At 44.7% G+C, this 15,313-nt stretch overlaps 1 protein-coding gene across 1 annotated transcript in view; it reads left to right on the top strand.

Annotated features, from left to right (window-relative positions):
- COL6A6 (collagen type VI alpha 6 chain) overlaps nucleotides 1-15,313 on the top strand; it is a 91,316-nt gene that overhangs the window by 30,782 nt on the left and 45,221 nt on the right. Inside the window, 7 exon segments of the mRNA XM_075921927.2 lie at nucleotides 561-1,136; nucleotides 5,191-5,754; nucleotides 8,572-8,918; nucleotides 9,017-9,095; nucleotides 10,097-10,242; nucleotides 10,787-10,879; nucleotides 11,749-11,802. Of these exon segments, the coding sequence (XP_075778042.2) occupies nucleotides 561-1,136; nucleotides 5,191-5,754; nucleotides 8,572-8,918; nucleotides 9,017-9,095; nucleotides 10,097-10,242; nucleotides 10,787-10,879; nucleotides 11,749-11,802 (1,859 nt within the window).

The raw sequence follows: 15,313 nt of genomic DNA, 5'->3' as shown, positions 1-15,313 counted from the left end.
TGGATCTCCATGCATTTCAGTGCTGTTGCATGGATGCAAATGGCAGCAGAATTTGGCTCATTTCCATTAGTAATCAGAACATAAAACTGTGAATGGTGATTGTATAACTAGGGCCACAGTAATTTGACTTTGCTCCAAAAACAATCTTAAAATAAGTTTTTGTGGGAAACAAAAGCTTTTAATTAGTGCTTGTATTCTATTAGAATACATATTCATAGATTTTAAAGGGCACAAGAAGTCATTATAAACCTCTGGCCTGATCCCATTCTGTTATGTTGTTATTCATTTCTTTCTCCTGCCTCTCTGGATTTTAGATGTAATTGAACCCACCAGTTATTTTAGGATTAGTGGTTAGGCTCTTCAGTTATGGACGGGTGGATTTCCCAAAAACCTGCCTAACGTAGGATGTTCAGTTGTGTTACTGCCACCAAAAGGTGATTCAAATTCACAAGCTTTGCTTGAATGGAAAGGGCTAGTAAGAAGGGTTCAGTAAAAATCAGTATTTACTTACCTCTTTGAACTTCTTTGTTGGTTTTTTTTTGTCCTTTGTTTTTTTACAGAGTGCAAAAGGATAGAAAGATTAGACGTTGTGTTTGTGATAGATGAATCAGGAAGCATAAGTTCCGAACAGTACGAGACCATGAAAGAGTTCATGATCACTTTGGTAAAAAAATCTGATGTCGCTCCAGACAGAGTTCAATTTGGAGCAGTAAAATATTCTGATGAACCAACAATGCTTTTCTACCTTAACGAGTACAATGCAAAATCCAAGATTGTGGAGGCTATCCAGAAAGACACATCTCGAGGAGGCTCAACGTATACAGCCAAGGCAATTGCCTACGCAGAATCTCTATTTGCTAAGGAGCATGGTAGCCGCAAAGACAAGGGAGTTCCCCAGATTCTTATAGTGATAACAGACGGTGTCTCCCATGATACCGCACAGCTCAATGACACAGCCAAGAGATTAAGAGACAAGGGGATTATTATCTATGCTGTTGGGATAAAAGACGCAAATTCTGGTGAGCTTTTGGGCATGGCTGGTTCAGAAGACAAATATTTCTATGTGGATACATTTGAAGGACTCAAAAACACATCAGTAGTAGTATCTGATACAGTATGTGATGATTCAAAACCAGGTAAGTGTTTGTTTTACTATTCTAGACCATTTAAACTTTCCTCATTTTATTTAAAAATTGGCAAAGAAGGGGAGGCAGATTTCTAATATTTCAAAGCAAACAAAAAAAAATCTGAAGTGGGTTGTGCCCACAAAAGCTCATGATATTAACTATATTTTTAATAGTTTCTAAAGTGCTATGGGACCACTCATTTTTAAGCTTTTTTTTTTAAGCTACAGACTAACAAAGCTACCCCGGAGAATTTTAAAGCAAAGTGTGTGTATATCTAACTTCCTATAGTATTCTTTTCTTTTTTGCCAGCCAAGCTATGGGCAGAAAGGGAAGTTCCTTAAGTTTATCCTTACTTGATCTTATAATTGAGGATTTTCATGCCTTAAATGGTTGATATTCTTGTTAGTTTGTTCAGGTTCAAAACCTTAATGAAGGTAAAATTAGGGCATTAACCTTTCATTTTAAAAGGCCTAAGTTCCAGTTTTAGTTTGATTAGACTAGTTAAAGGGATGGCCGATTATTTATATCACAAAAGCATCACATGATTTGACCTGGTTGATGAGCTCTGTTGATGAAAAGGGTAAGAAAAGGCTATTAGGGGGCTATTGCAAGTGGCAATGGAAATGCCATGCAATTATGAGGATATTTACACCTTGAAGACTGTTCAGTGACATCTTCTAGTCCAAGAGTTCTCAAACTGTGGGTCGGGACCCCAAAGTGAATTGTGATCCTATTTTAATGAGTTCACCCAGGCTCATGTTGGTCATGACCTAGGGCTGTCTCTAGGGAGGTGCAGGGCCCAGGGCAACCCCCCCTCTCCCTCGAAGACTCTACCCCCACTCAAGACTCTACACTTCCTCCAAGCCCTACTTCACCCCCTCCCACTCCCATTGCACTCCTCGCCTGAAGCACTCTCCCCAAAGTGACAGGACTTGAGGGATTACCAGGGAGTCTGGCGCAAGGTGGCAGCAGGAGTCACCCTCCCCTAACCACAGGAGCAGGAGCCCAAAAGGACCCAGAGGCCTTTTCTACTCCACTGCCCTCTCCCAGCCTGCTGCACTCCACTTCACCACTGCCAGCCATTTGTGGAAGGACTCTGCAAGCTGCCTACTGAGCCTTTTACTATGGTGTAGCTTCCCAGTACAGTGTTGATGTACTTGCTTTTCACTGTGGTGCATAGCTACACATAACCTACACACTGCCATCAGTGCAGACAAGGCTTTTTTCAGTTACAAAATGACAGTTGCTACCTAGGCTGTGAAGGAAAAGTCCAGTGAACAGTTAAGCTCCTGAACCCTATTATTTGAGGCTCTTTTGTTATCTGAGGACATCTGCAGAACACCAGCCAATCCTGCAGTTCTCTGGCTTACTGAGGGGACTGCCCTGGCTGGCATCCGGTTATTGCACAGACTGCTTTCCCTTCTGTGACAATTAGATTGCTTTGCCTCACATGTCCAATTTTATGTATGCTTGTCTTCACAAACACTTCAGAGGGCTTCTGTTTCTGGAAGCTTCTGCAAGCCCTCCTTCATGCAGCAGTGTTCTTCACTTGAATTTCTGCTCCTCCCCACAGGTTCTGTGTGAGCCTGTAATAGGCTCCCCACTGTTGCTCCAGCCATAATAAAACTCATACCAGGGAGTTCTGCTCCCACCAGTGGGGAACTGAAATGCCCATCCCCTGACTGATCCAATCTGAAGGTGTGGAACATGGTTGGCTCATAGCCACATCTCCCTGAACACTTATTAAAATAGCAGGGGGAGCTTTGGAGTGTTCTTAAAACTCCAGCTCTGCAAGCAGTAGAGCAGGGAATATGTGGGAAGTGCTTTCACTCACACCTCCACGCCCCAATCAAAGACCTTGTGTTATCAGAATTTGCCCTCTAAAATATGTATTCTGATCTGTTTTTACACTTGCTGATTGTGTAACTGATGTGCTGTGTGTCCTAATCTCTTACCACATTCAGCTGTCAACCAGCCTCCATATCTCTTTCCTTCTTTTTCCTTCCTGTCTTTCCTCCTTTTCTTCCTCTCAGTATTCCTCTCCATACTGCCATATAGTCCTTCTTTCCCCAACATGAAATTTAAAAATAAGATTGATTATTTGCATGTAGTAAAAACATACATCAAATGAATAATAGGATGTGTGCAGAACCACCAAAAAATCATACATGATCTGCTATTGGGATGTAAAAAACTAGTCGACTATCCGCTAAACATTTGCTTATCGGATATTCTTTTGACTAGTCAACTAGTTGATGTCTCCCTCCTCCCCCTGCCCTTTGCTGCCTCTATGAGAGAGAGGCAGGAAAGGGGAGCGGGAAGGAGTACAGGCCGTCCCCGGGTTACGTACAAGATAGGGATTGTAGGTTTGTTCTTAAGTTGAATCTGTATGTAAGTCGGAACTGGCGTCAGCCGCTGCTGAAACTGATCAGTTTCAACCGCGGCTGAATCTGGACGCCAGTTCTGACTTACATACAGATTCAACTTAAGAAACCCAGGCGTCCCCAAGTCAGCTGCTGCTGAAACTGATCAGCGCCTGATTCCAGGAAGCCTGGGGCAAAGCAACTCTGCCTCGGGCTTCCTGTAGTCAGCGCTGGTCAGTTTCAGCAGGCTGACTTGGGGACGCCTGGGGCAGAGCAGCTGGGGTGCTGCTGGGTTGCTCCAGTAGCGCGGCTCCTCGGCGCTACTGGAGCAACCCAGCAGCACCCCAGCTGCTCTGCCCCAGGCGTCCTGATTCAGCTGCTGCTGAAACTGACCAGCAGCGGCTGAATCAGGACGCCTGGGGCAGAGCAGCTGGGGTGCTGCCGGGTTGGTCCGGAGCGGCGCTGCAGGACCAACCCGGCAGCCCCCAGCTGCTCTACCCTAGGGGTAGGCAAGAAAAGCCTGGTCTGCTGGGAGGGGGCACTAGCTGCACCCCCACCCCCCAGCAGACCAGGGAGACGGGGGTGGCGGGACTGCCCAAGTCCTCCACGGCTTTGCTCCGTCTCCCTGGTCTGCTGACCTGGGAGATGCGGAGCAAAGCCGCAGAGCACGCAGGCAGCGGGACAGTCCAGGCGTGCCGCGGCTGTCCCACTGCTGGTGTGCTCCGAGGCTTTGCTCCCCATCTCCCTAGTCTGCTGGTCAGACCAGGGAGACGGGGAGCAAAGCCTTGGAGCACGCCCGCAGCGGGACAGCCCAAGCGCGCCTGGGCTGTCCCGCTGCGGGTGTGCTCCAAGGCTTTGCTCCCCGTCTCCCTGCAGACCAGGGAGACAGGGAGCAGCTTTTCTCGCCCTGGAGGACGGGGGCGGTGGACCGCGGCGCATCTGGGCGTCCCGCCGCTCCCGTCCTCCGGGGCGAGAAAAGCCCCGTTCGTAACTGTGGATCCGACATAAGTCGGATCCGCGTAACTCGGGGACTGCCTGAACTTCAAAGTGGCAGCACTGCACAGCTGATCTGTGGATCTGCTTCTATACCTTTCAAAGGTACAGTGGAGCCTGAGGTCAACTGGGGACTCCCCAGCTAATCCTGGGCTCCCTGCAGCACTTCCCTGGAACCTGGGATCAGCTAGGGACTCCCCAGCTGACCCCGGGCTCCTAGCGGCATGCAGTGTATCATGGAGCCCGAGGTCAGTGGGACTCAGAGTCTCCCGCTGACCCCAGGTTCTGTGGCTTTGAAATACACAAGAGCCCCTGCTGGAGACTCTTGTGCATTTCAAATGCAGCCTGGAGTCAGTGGAACTTCCTGCTGGCCCCGGGCTGCACGCGGAGTTCCTCCTTTGAAATGCACAAGATCCCCAGCAAGGAACTTTTGTACACTTCAAACGAGGAATGAGGAAGTGCCTATTGACTAGTCCATGGAAATTCCGTCTACTAGTCAATTAATCGCATTTTAACATCCTTAGTCTAGTACTTGCGCGCCTTGAACCTGCTCTCACCTTCCCCACTCCCTTTGTTCTTTAGTCTTCTCTCTAATGATATTGAAAACACTTTGAGGGCAGAGATACTAGCTTTTCCTTGACTATGAAGAGCTAATACAATTAGAGCAATATATAAATAATAAGCTAATTTTCCTTTTTCAATTTCAGAGTGTGAAATAAAAGCAGATCTTGTTTTCTTGATTGATGGCTCCACTAGTATAGATCCAGAAGACTTTGTCAAGATGAAGACATTTTTGGAAGCTGTAATTGATCAGATTTTTTATGAACACAATGTTCAAGTTGGCATTGCCCAGTACAGTCACTTGTATAAAAAAGAAGTCAACCTAGGTGCTTTTCCAGGCAAATCAGAACTGAAAGCTCAAATTCAGAACATTGAACAGATTACAGGAAATACTTTAATTGGAAGTGCTCTTACAAATGTGAAGGAATTCTTTGCCCCGTCAGGCAGCAAAAGAGTAACAAGAAATGTTCGACCGATTTTGCTGGTACTCACTGATGGGGAGTCACAGGATAATGTTGCTGAACCAGCAGAAAATCTGAGAAAGGAAGGTGTTGACATGTATGCTATAGGAGTTGGGAATATTAATGACTTCCAGCTCATGCAAATAGCTGGTGCCGCAGAAAGGAAGTACACTGTCGATGATTTCAGTAAGCTGACGATCATTAAAAACAGATTAGTTAACGACATATGCCACCCTGTTGTTCCTACAAGTAAGTATAAATGACTAAGGGGGGAATTTAAATTTCAGTTCTGGACTCGGGTCCCACCTCTAGAGCTATTTTTCTTCAAATATGCTCTGTTTTGACCATCACTGAGGACGACTGCTGAAAGCCAAGTTTGAATGTTCTAGCTACAGCATTTATAAATTACCCTGGCCCAAATTGAATGACTAGAACATGCAGAGGAAATGCTTCATTTACATGCTCCGTAACACAAAAAACACTGCCCCTGTTTGGTTCTGACTTTCAAAATAATCTAGGGGATCACACACTTTGTTGCTTTTACAGGCCAAGATCACTGCATGCACCCAGGGACTCCTAGCATTCATCTGTCCCCACACCCCGCAAACTCTGTGTGCTCCTCTCCCATTACCCTCTATTTCCGGGATTCACTGCAACCCCATCCTCCATGGCAGGGGCTCTGTTTCATTCATATCTTTGTCCCCTATTCTCCTCCTCTCACATCAGGGGCTCTATGATTCCCTCCCCCTCACCCCACACACACATACGTCCAGTTTCCTCTTCTCTCCGCAGCATTCTTTTTTCTTCCTGTCAGAGAGATAAATAATTACAGATTTGGCTGAAGTTGCCTATTCAAAGTTGCCTGTTCAAAAGGAGATGCCAGTTCAAACGTTATTTGTATTTCATGTAAATAGTCGGAAGAATGCCATCAAGTTGACGGTAGGGTCTTGCCACCCACCACTTGTCAGCCTTCAGTGGTGGCTGGAGCTCCCCATTTATTAGTATTGACATACGTATGAAACAATTGACACATGACTTCTAGGTATATTGAATAGACAATGGCTGCATCTAGACTGGCATGATTTTGCGCCAAAGCGGCTGCTTTTGTGTAAAATCTTGCCGCCTAGCTACACTGGTCGCGAATATTTGCACAAGAACACTGACTTTGTACTGTACAAAATCAGTGGTTCTTGCGCAAATACTCTGACGCTCCCTCTCAGGGATAAGCCCTCTTGTGCAAGAGGCCAGTGTAGACAGTCAAGTTAATTTCTTGCACAAGAAAGCCCGATAGCTAAAATGACCATCGGAGCTTTCTTGCGCAAGAGAGCGTCTACACTGGCACGGATGCTTTTGCGCAAAAGCACATCTTTTTCTCAAAGGCACATGCCAGTGTAGACGCTCTCTTGCGCAAATACTTTTAACGGAAACTCTTTTCCGTTAAAAGTATTTGCACAAAATCATGCCAGTCTAGACGCAGCCTATTAGTATAGATAGCATGATTGACTCTAAGAACATCTTTCAGTACAATGCACTGATAAAGTACTAAGTTTCATTCAGTTTAACTGCTGGGTTGGGGGTTGGGGAATACAGTACATTTCCAATAATCCGGCACATTTAGGACCCAGGGGGTGCCGGATTATCAGATATGCCGGACTATCAGAAGGGGGGGCTATGAGGGGTCTGGGGTGGGGTGGGAGGATGCTACCCCAGACCCCCTCATAGCCCTCCCTTCTGATAGTCCGGCTCTGCCCCAGGAGTCCCCGATTCAGCCGCTGCTGGTCAGTTTCAGCAGCGGCTGAATTGGGGACGCCTGCAGCAGAGCAGCTGGGGTGCTGCTGGGTAGGTCCGGTAGCGCCGATCCTTGGCACCATGAGACCAACCTGTCAGCACCCCAGCTGCTCTTGGGGACGCCTGGGGCAGAGCAGCTGTGGTGCTGACGGGTTGGTCCCGCAGCGCCGCTCCTCGGCGCTACTGAACCAACCCAGCAGCACCCCACCTGCTCTGCCCCAGGTGTCCCCAAGTCAGCCGCTGCTGATACTGATCAGCGGCTGACTCCAGAAAGACAGAGGCAGAGCTGCTCTGTCTCGGGCTTTCTGGAGTCAGCCCTGGTCAGTTTCAGCAGTGGCTGAATCAGGACGCCTGGGGCAGAGCAGTTGGAAGGCTGCTGGGTTGGTCCCACAGTGCCGAGGAGCAGCGCTACTGGACCAACCCAGCAGCACCCCAGCTGCTCTGCCCCAGGTGTCCCCAAGTCAGCTGCTGCTGAAACTTATCAGCGGCTGACTACAGGAAGCCAGAGGCAGAGCAGCTCTGTCTCGGGCTTCCTGGAGTCAGCCGCTGGTCAATTTCAGCAGCGGCTGAATCCAGGACAGCTGGGGTGCTGCTGGGTTGGTCCCTCAGCCCCAAGGGGCAGCACTGCTGGACCTACCCAGCAGCACTCCAGCTGTTCTGCCCCCTGCTTCCCGGATTCAGCGCTGGTCAGTTTTAGCAGCGGCTGAATCGGGGAAGCTGGGGGCAAAGCAGCTCCAATGGTCCGGCTGCCCGGAGCTCTTCCGGGTTCCTGATGGTGCCGGACCATCAGGAGTGCCGGACCGTCAGATGCCGGACCATCGGAGTTTTACTGTAATATGAAACTGAGTCCAGTGGTGCTCTGATTGAAGTAAACAACAAAACTTACCTCAACATCAGTGAAAGTGCTATTTGTTAAATGATTCAGATGAAAAAAATAATCGTAACTTAAAAATACTTTTTCAGTTCATTACAATTACTATGTTTGAAAGTGTTTCCCTTTTCTTTTCAGCAGAAGTACATAAATTAAAGCAATTTCATTCCTGATGTAAAAGATGAATTCAGGTTGAATTTCATTCACATATGGTTTAAAGAACTTAAAGACCTGTCTATACATATTGATCTACCAGCTCTTGTCTTATTTTCCTGTTCATATCTAACTGCATTATACTATTACCATTATTCTTCAGCTTAAGCTCTGTCCACTTCTTTTTCTCTTTTCATCCATATAAATTTCTTTGTGCAATAATCTATGATTTTTTTTATTCTTCCCTTCTACAGCTTGTTTTGTGGATATTGTTGTGGGATTTGACATCTCTTCACAACAGAAAGATGACCGTTTATTTGCTGGACAGTTCCAGTTGGAAACATATCTCCCTGACATTCTGAAAGCTCTTACATCCTTAAGTAGTCTGAGTTGCAATGTAGGAACAAAGACACAGAGCAGTGTGGCTGTTTATCTGATCAACACACTTCAAAATTCTTCAAAGTTCCAAATTGACAGCGAGAAAATTCTGAACATCCTTAGAAATCTCCCCATCAATAAACCATCTTATCTCAATAGCGACTTCCTGGAGTCGCTTTGGAAAACATTTACAAGCAAATCTGATGATCAGGATCGAAAGAAGGTAATCTTGTCTCTTACAAAGAGACTTCAGGCCAAAAGTAAGATGTTTTAATTCTGCTTTTGATTTCCTGTGATTTGAAACTCCCTATCTTCCTGTAGGTTTTACTTGTATTTTCGGATGGTTTGGATGAAGATGTGGAAAAACTTGAACAAAAGTCAGAAGAACTCAGAAAGAAAGGTATTTTAAGGTGGACAAATACTTACATTTCTCTGGGAGAGTTTATAAGAATGTTATATAAAGCTCTTATGCTGAAGAAAGGCAGGTGAAAAGGGACGGAAGAAAAGCTAAAACTTTCCCTTTTAGCAGCCAAGATATTACATCAGGGGATGCTATATGAAATGGAGATGGAGAATGCCACTAATTCAGAGTGTTACATCCTAACCCTGCTTTGCATTGTTTGACTGAAGCTTCAGTGCATGATGGGGCGCAATAACCCACAGTCATCACCAAGTGATGCAATGTCATGAAATAAATATAAGAAGAGCAACAGATTTACTCAGCACCTGTCACTGGGACCAGAGTTCAGAAGGGCTCAGCATGGCGTACCTGAGACTGTAGTGCTGGCGGCTTGATTCTCAAATGCTCACAAGCACCCAATGTGCCTCGTGAGCCCTTGTGGAAATCTGGCTACTTACTCTGCTGTATACACAGGAGCTGAGCACTTCTCAGTGTCCAGCCCACTGTGTGGGTGCTGAGCTCTTCTGAAATGTCTGGCCGTGATACTGGGATATTTGTTTCCAGTCTCTTGTATTCCACTGTTGGATTTATCACAGCTGATGATCTAGCCTAGTGTGTTTCTTCTCTTCAGCTTTAAACTCCGTTTCAGTACAAAACAGTGTTGTTATGAAAATTAAAAACTTGGCTTCAAGTAAAAGGCTAAAATATCCTGGAAATAATTGTGCCAATAGCCACAGTAGCTGCATGCTCAAGCTTCACTCAGAGAATTCATTCCATGGTTGCTTCTGCTTCTGGATTGCCATTGGCTCATTTATTTTCTGTAAATTAATTATGGACGCTTAAAAATAAAATGTGAAGATAAATTATTATTTTCGTTCTCTAACATATAATCTCTAACATATAACACACACAGGTTCCATCAACCAGATAATTGTCTAAGATTTTCATTTGAATAATTTTTGTGTTATGTTTTGCTCACTTATGATCAATGTTTTAAATAGGCTTGAATGCACTGATAACGGTTGTTCTGGAAAGAGCCTCTAATTCTCATGAGCTTCAGTATATTGAGTTTGGAAGAGGATCTGAATACAATAACGCACTAACCATAGACATGCAAAATATTGCCAACGCTATAGCCCTCTCTGTGGTAAGTCATTCAGAGAAGCTCCAGTGTTTAGATAGAGATGTGATGGAGGCCCTAGCCATTTTCTTGAAGAACTGAATGGGCCTGATGCCTGAGAAGAGTTCAATAGTCAGGGAGGGAAAGATTCTCTGGTATGTTCAGGCTGCTTCGTGCCCAAGCTGGTGTCACAAACCAGGCCTAGAGTTATCGTGCTTAGCCATCTGAAGTGTCCTGCCACGTAAAAGAATCTTCTTGTGTAACTGGAGAAGCCCCCTTAGCCTGGCAACTGCTGAGGCAAAGACTGTGGCTGGTGAAAAGAGGAGATAGCCCAACAATTCCTCATGGCTGGAATGTCCTCTTGGAGTATTGGACTGCTGGTATAAAACAGAGCAGTCTTGGGGACCAGCTCTTGTTATCAGCCCCAGTTTCAGGGTGCTGCATCAGCCTGGAGAAGGAAAGACATAATCATGCTCTTCCTGAATTAAATGCAAAACCCTCAATGTCTTAAAAGTGCTCTGGATAAGGGAAGTATGTATGAAAAATGAGGCTATTTCTTCTTCTTTTCAAGCGCAACATGGCTGAAAGGATATGCTGTTCAGTGCCTTGCATGTGCATTGGGGACGGAGGTGCAACTGGCCACCGAGGGGGACAAGGAGATAAAGTAAGGATGTTTTTGTGACACACCTCTTAGATTGTAATTATACAGAGGCCAACCAAGGCCAGAGAAATTCAAATGCTGGAGCTTTATAAATTTTTTATTGCCTTTACCTCGATCTGTTCTCCAGGGTCTGTCTACCCTTTAAATGCTGCAGTTATTCTGCTGAAGTGCTTCAGTATAGATACTACCTACTCTGACAGGTGAGATTGTTCTATACAAGTAGGCAATCCAGCTCCCTGAGAGGCAGTAGTTAGGTTGATCAAACAGCATGAGATCTGAGGGTTTTTTAATATATATTGAATGGTTCCTAAAGGCATTAAAATAATCTGAGGGGAACAAACAAAAATACTAAATACAGCATAAAAGACCCGTTGTACATTGCTAGCTGGCACAACGATACTAAAAAAGTATATTCTAGTAAGCCTAGCTGGATAAAATCAAACCAGTTGTAAAGCCCCAAGACAATAGTGGCCTTTCTCCTGTTGTGTTTCCTGGGGTTTTTTTTAATTGTAATTGAAAAAAAAAGTCAAGATTCCACACTTTGTTAATGTTTAGCACTCTTTTAGGTGACTTAGACACTTCTTTTATAATTCCTAAAAGACGCTGGGATATAAAGGAATAAAAACAATGTCTCTCTGAAGTTTATCTGTTTATCTTGCTGTCTATTGTTGAACCCATTTTTCCAAATTTTTAAGAGTGCTTTGAATGAACAGTTATCAATGGAATGAAATTTGCAATGACCAAACTAAAACAGGCTTTTGCAAACTTGTTCCTAAATAAAGTACACTATCAGGACAATCCTTAAGTTTTACCTATTTTTTAATCAAAGAGAATTTTGGTATTTATCTTTACTTTTTCTGTCTGAATTTCAGGGAGCAAAAGGTATAAAAGGCCATGCAGGATACTTAGGAGAAGACGGAGAACCGGTATGTTATAAAACTTGACTACATTTTACTAAGATGAAAATACTTCAAAACCAAGTGCCCACAAAGATTTAAATTTTGTCAGTATGAAAAAATAATGTAATATCCTCATGCGAAAAGAGTGATTTCCAAATCTTGATTCAAAATAAATTCTTGCCATAAAATAAAATTATCACATATGTTTTTAAAAAGTATCAAGATTCAGCACTTTGACAATGATTAATACTCTAGAATTGTAGGTAACTTAGAGTTCCTTTTCTTGTTTAATTGTCAAATGAAATTGGAGATTATTTTGCATAAATTCTTGATTAAAAAATCCTATTGCTCTATATGAGAATGCAAGAGTTATAATTTTTCCAAATACTAAGAAATTAAAATGATTCTTTCCTGACTTCCTGCCTTAGTGCAGGGGTGGGATTTCTTGACTTCTCAAGGTACCTTCCAGGTCTATATTTCTATGGTTCTGTAAACAAAGGCTAAAGAGAGAAATCTAATTTTCGTCACATAAGTAGGCAATTATTTGCATGTCAATTACATACTTACTTTGCACGTGTACTAGTGAATTGGTACACAAGCATTCCTGTAGAGTTGCCTAATTAGGTAGGAACTTATCGAGCCATATGTTTATATAGAAATCCCCAATAGTGTACAAAGTAGGTACCGTATATACTCGAGTATAAGTCGACCCGAATATAAGCCGAGGCACCTAATTTTACCCCAAAAAACTGGGGAAAAGTATTGACTCGAGTATAAGCCTAGGGTAGGAAATGAGGCAGCTACTGGTAAATGTAAAAAATGAAGATAGATACCAATAAAATTACATGAATATTTATTTCAAAGAAAAACAATAACCTAGCTCTGTAAGTGCAAAAGGGGGTCAACAAAAACAATATGGTATCAAAAATACCGTAACTTTAAAAGTACAACAACCTTAGCTCAATCAGCAACCAAGCTAACACACAAGAGCTAAAATCCTTCAAAACTGGAGTTCTCCTCCTCATCATCTGTATGTCCAAACAGAGCTTCAGCTGGTGTGAGGTTATCAGCATAGACATTGTCATCATCACTGACAAACTATTATGGAGTAGTTTTTTAAGAAAGCATATTGGAATGTATTTAACTCACTTAGAAGCAGTCCCAGCTCTACGAACATCAAAATGCAGTATGTAGAAAAAGTTGAAAGAAAAATATAGTAAATCTGCCCTTTTCCACAACAAGTAAAAATAGCACCTAATGTAGCATCATTGCCAATCTACAGCAGCTATTCAAGTACATGAAAGTTTAAGTAAAATACTTCCAACTTAATCTTAGAAATATTTTATACCCTTTTAATATATCATTTTTTAAAAAGTTCCTATAAAGCTACATGTGGCATTTCATTTCTTTTCACAAGTTTTAGGAACTGAACTGAGCACTTTTAATATGCTCTGGATTATAAATTCTCTTTAAAAGTTTATTGTGAAATACTGGCAAAAACAATTGTCATTCAACTGGTATATAAACGAGATCCAAGAGTATAATGAATTTCTATCTACAACATTTAGTCAAATCCACCAGGGAAGGGCAGTAATTTCTTTTAAAGTAGAACCCTTTAATTGTTCCTACGTACCTTCCAATATTCAGTTGTATTAAATACATTTCTTCAGACAATTGTCCTAGTATTCAGTCTTTCTTGTGTTTAGTGCACTAACAATCTAGCGTAAGTTACTGTACTAATATGAAACTATTCAGCAGTTTGACAGATTAAATATTTTTAATAAAACAGTACAGGCAGTCCCCGGGTTACGTACAAGATAGGGACTGTAGGTTTGTTCTTAAGTTGAATCTGTATGTAAGTCGGAACTGGCGTCCAGATTCAGCCGCTGCTGAAACTGACCGCCAGTTCTGACTTACATACAGAATCAACTTAAGAACCCCAGGCGTCCCCAAGTCAGCTGCTGCTGAAACTGATCAGCAGCTGATTCCAGGAAGCCCGGGGCAGAGCAACTCTGCCTGGGGCTTCCTGTAGTCAGCGCTGGTCAGTTTCAGCAGAAGCTGACTTGGGGACGCCTGGGGCAGAGCAGCTGGGGTGCTGCTGGGTTGCTCCAGTAGCTCCGCTCCTGGGTGCTACTGGACCAACCTAGCAGCACCCCATCTGCTCTGCCCAGGCGTCCTGATTCAGCCGCTGCTGAAACTGACCAGCAGCGGCTGAATCAGGACCTGGGGCAGAGCAGCTGGGGTGCTGCCGGGTTGGTCCAGTAGTGCCCAGAGCGGGCGCCGCAGGACCAATCGGCAGCGCCCCAGCTGCTCTGCCCCAGAGTCCAAAACAAAAGCCTGGTCTGCTGGGGGGGGGGAGCACACTAGCTGCGCCCCCCCCCCCAGCAGACCAGGGACACGGGGAGCAGAGCCTCTGAGGCTTTGCTCTGGCAAAGCCTCAGAGGGAGGGACCCCGCCGCGGCTGCGGCTTCAGTCCGGGAGCCTGTGGTCTGCTGGGGACGGTCCCCAGCAGACCACAGGCTCCCGGACTGAAGCCGCAGCCGCGGGGGGGTCCCGCGCCTCTGAGGCTTTGCCAGAGCAAAGCCTCAGAGGCGCGGGGAACCGCCGCTGCTGCCGCTTCAATCTGGGTGCCTGTGGTCTGCTGGGGACCGTCCCCAGCAGACCACAGGCTCCCGGACTGAAGCCGCAGCCGCGGGGGGGTCCCGCGCCTCTGAGGCTTTGCTCTGGCAAAGCCTCAGAAGCGCGGGAACCCGCCCGGTGCCCCTGGTCTGCTGGAGACGGTCTCCAGCAGACCAGGGGCACCGGAGCAGCTTTCGCCCCGACTTCCGATGCTGACTTGAGTATAAGCCGAGGGGGGCATTTTTCAGCACAAAAACTGTGCTGAAAAACTCGGCTTATACTCGAGTATATACGGTAAGCATTTGTGTGCAAGTGGATGCCAACACATTGACTATTGGCCCCATCGAAGGCATTTATGTAATTTTTGCTATCAGCAAGCTGCTAAGGCAGAAGAAAGACACTAGGAAACATTTTCTGCCAATGTGCACAATTCTCATTTATAAATAATTGGATTTCTCACCTTCTGCCTTTTCACATACACATCTTGATTCACATTAGATTACTCCACTTTTACTCCACTGTGTAACCCCTTTAACTTGAATACAGTACATAGGCATAACACTGAGTAATGGAATGGTGACACTGGCCAAGTCTACACAAGAGGGCAGTGTTGAACTAAGGCATGCAATTCCAGCTATGTTAATAGTGTTGCTGGAGTCGACATTCCTTAGTTTGACTTACCACAGCATCCCCACTGTGGAGAGGTCTTAACTGTCAGCTACCCTGACTTGCTCCGGTAGAGTCCCAAAGTCGATGGGAGTGTGATTAACAGTTGATTTAGAGGGTTTTTACTAGACCTGCTAATCAACCCAGCCTCAGGCCCATTTAAAGGAGACAGTATTTTCAGTTTTGACTATTTCTGTTTCAGATTGAAAAACCCAAATGATAACACAAATATTATCCATTCTATTTTCCACTC

The sequence above is a fragment of the Pelodiscus sinensis genome, chromosome 2, assembly GCF_052426305.1.
Source record: "Pelodiscus sinensis isolate ZL-2025 chromosome 2, ASM5242630v1, whole genome shotgun sequence".
NCBI classification, from domain to species: Eukaryota; Metazoa; Chordata; order Testudines; family Trionychidae; genus Pelodiscus; species Pelodiscus sinensis.
Note: the sequence above shows the minus strand (reverse complement) of the source record. Positions and strands in the feature narration are given on the sequence as shown.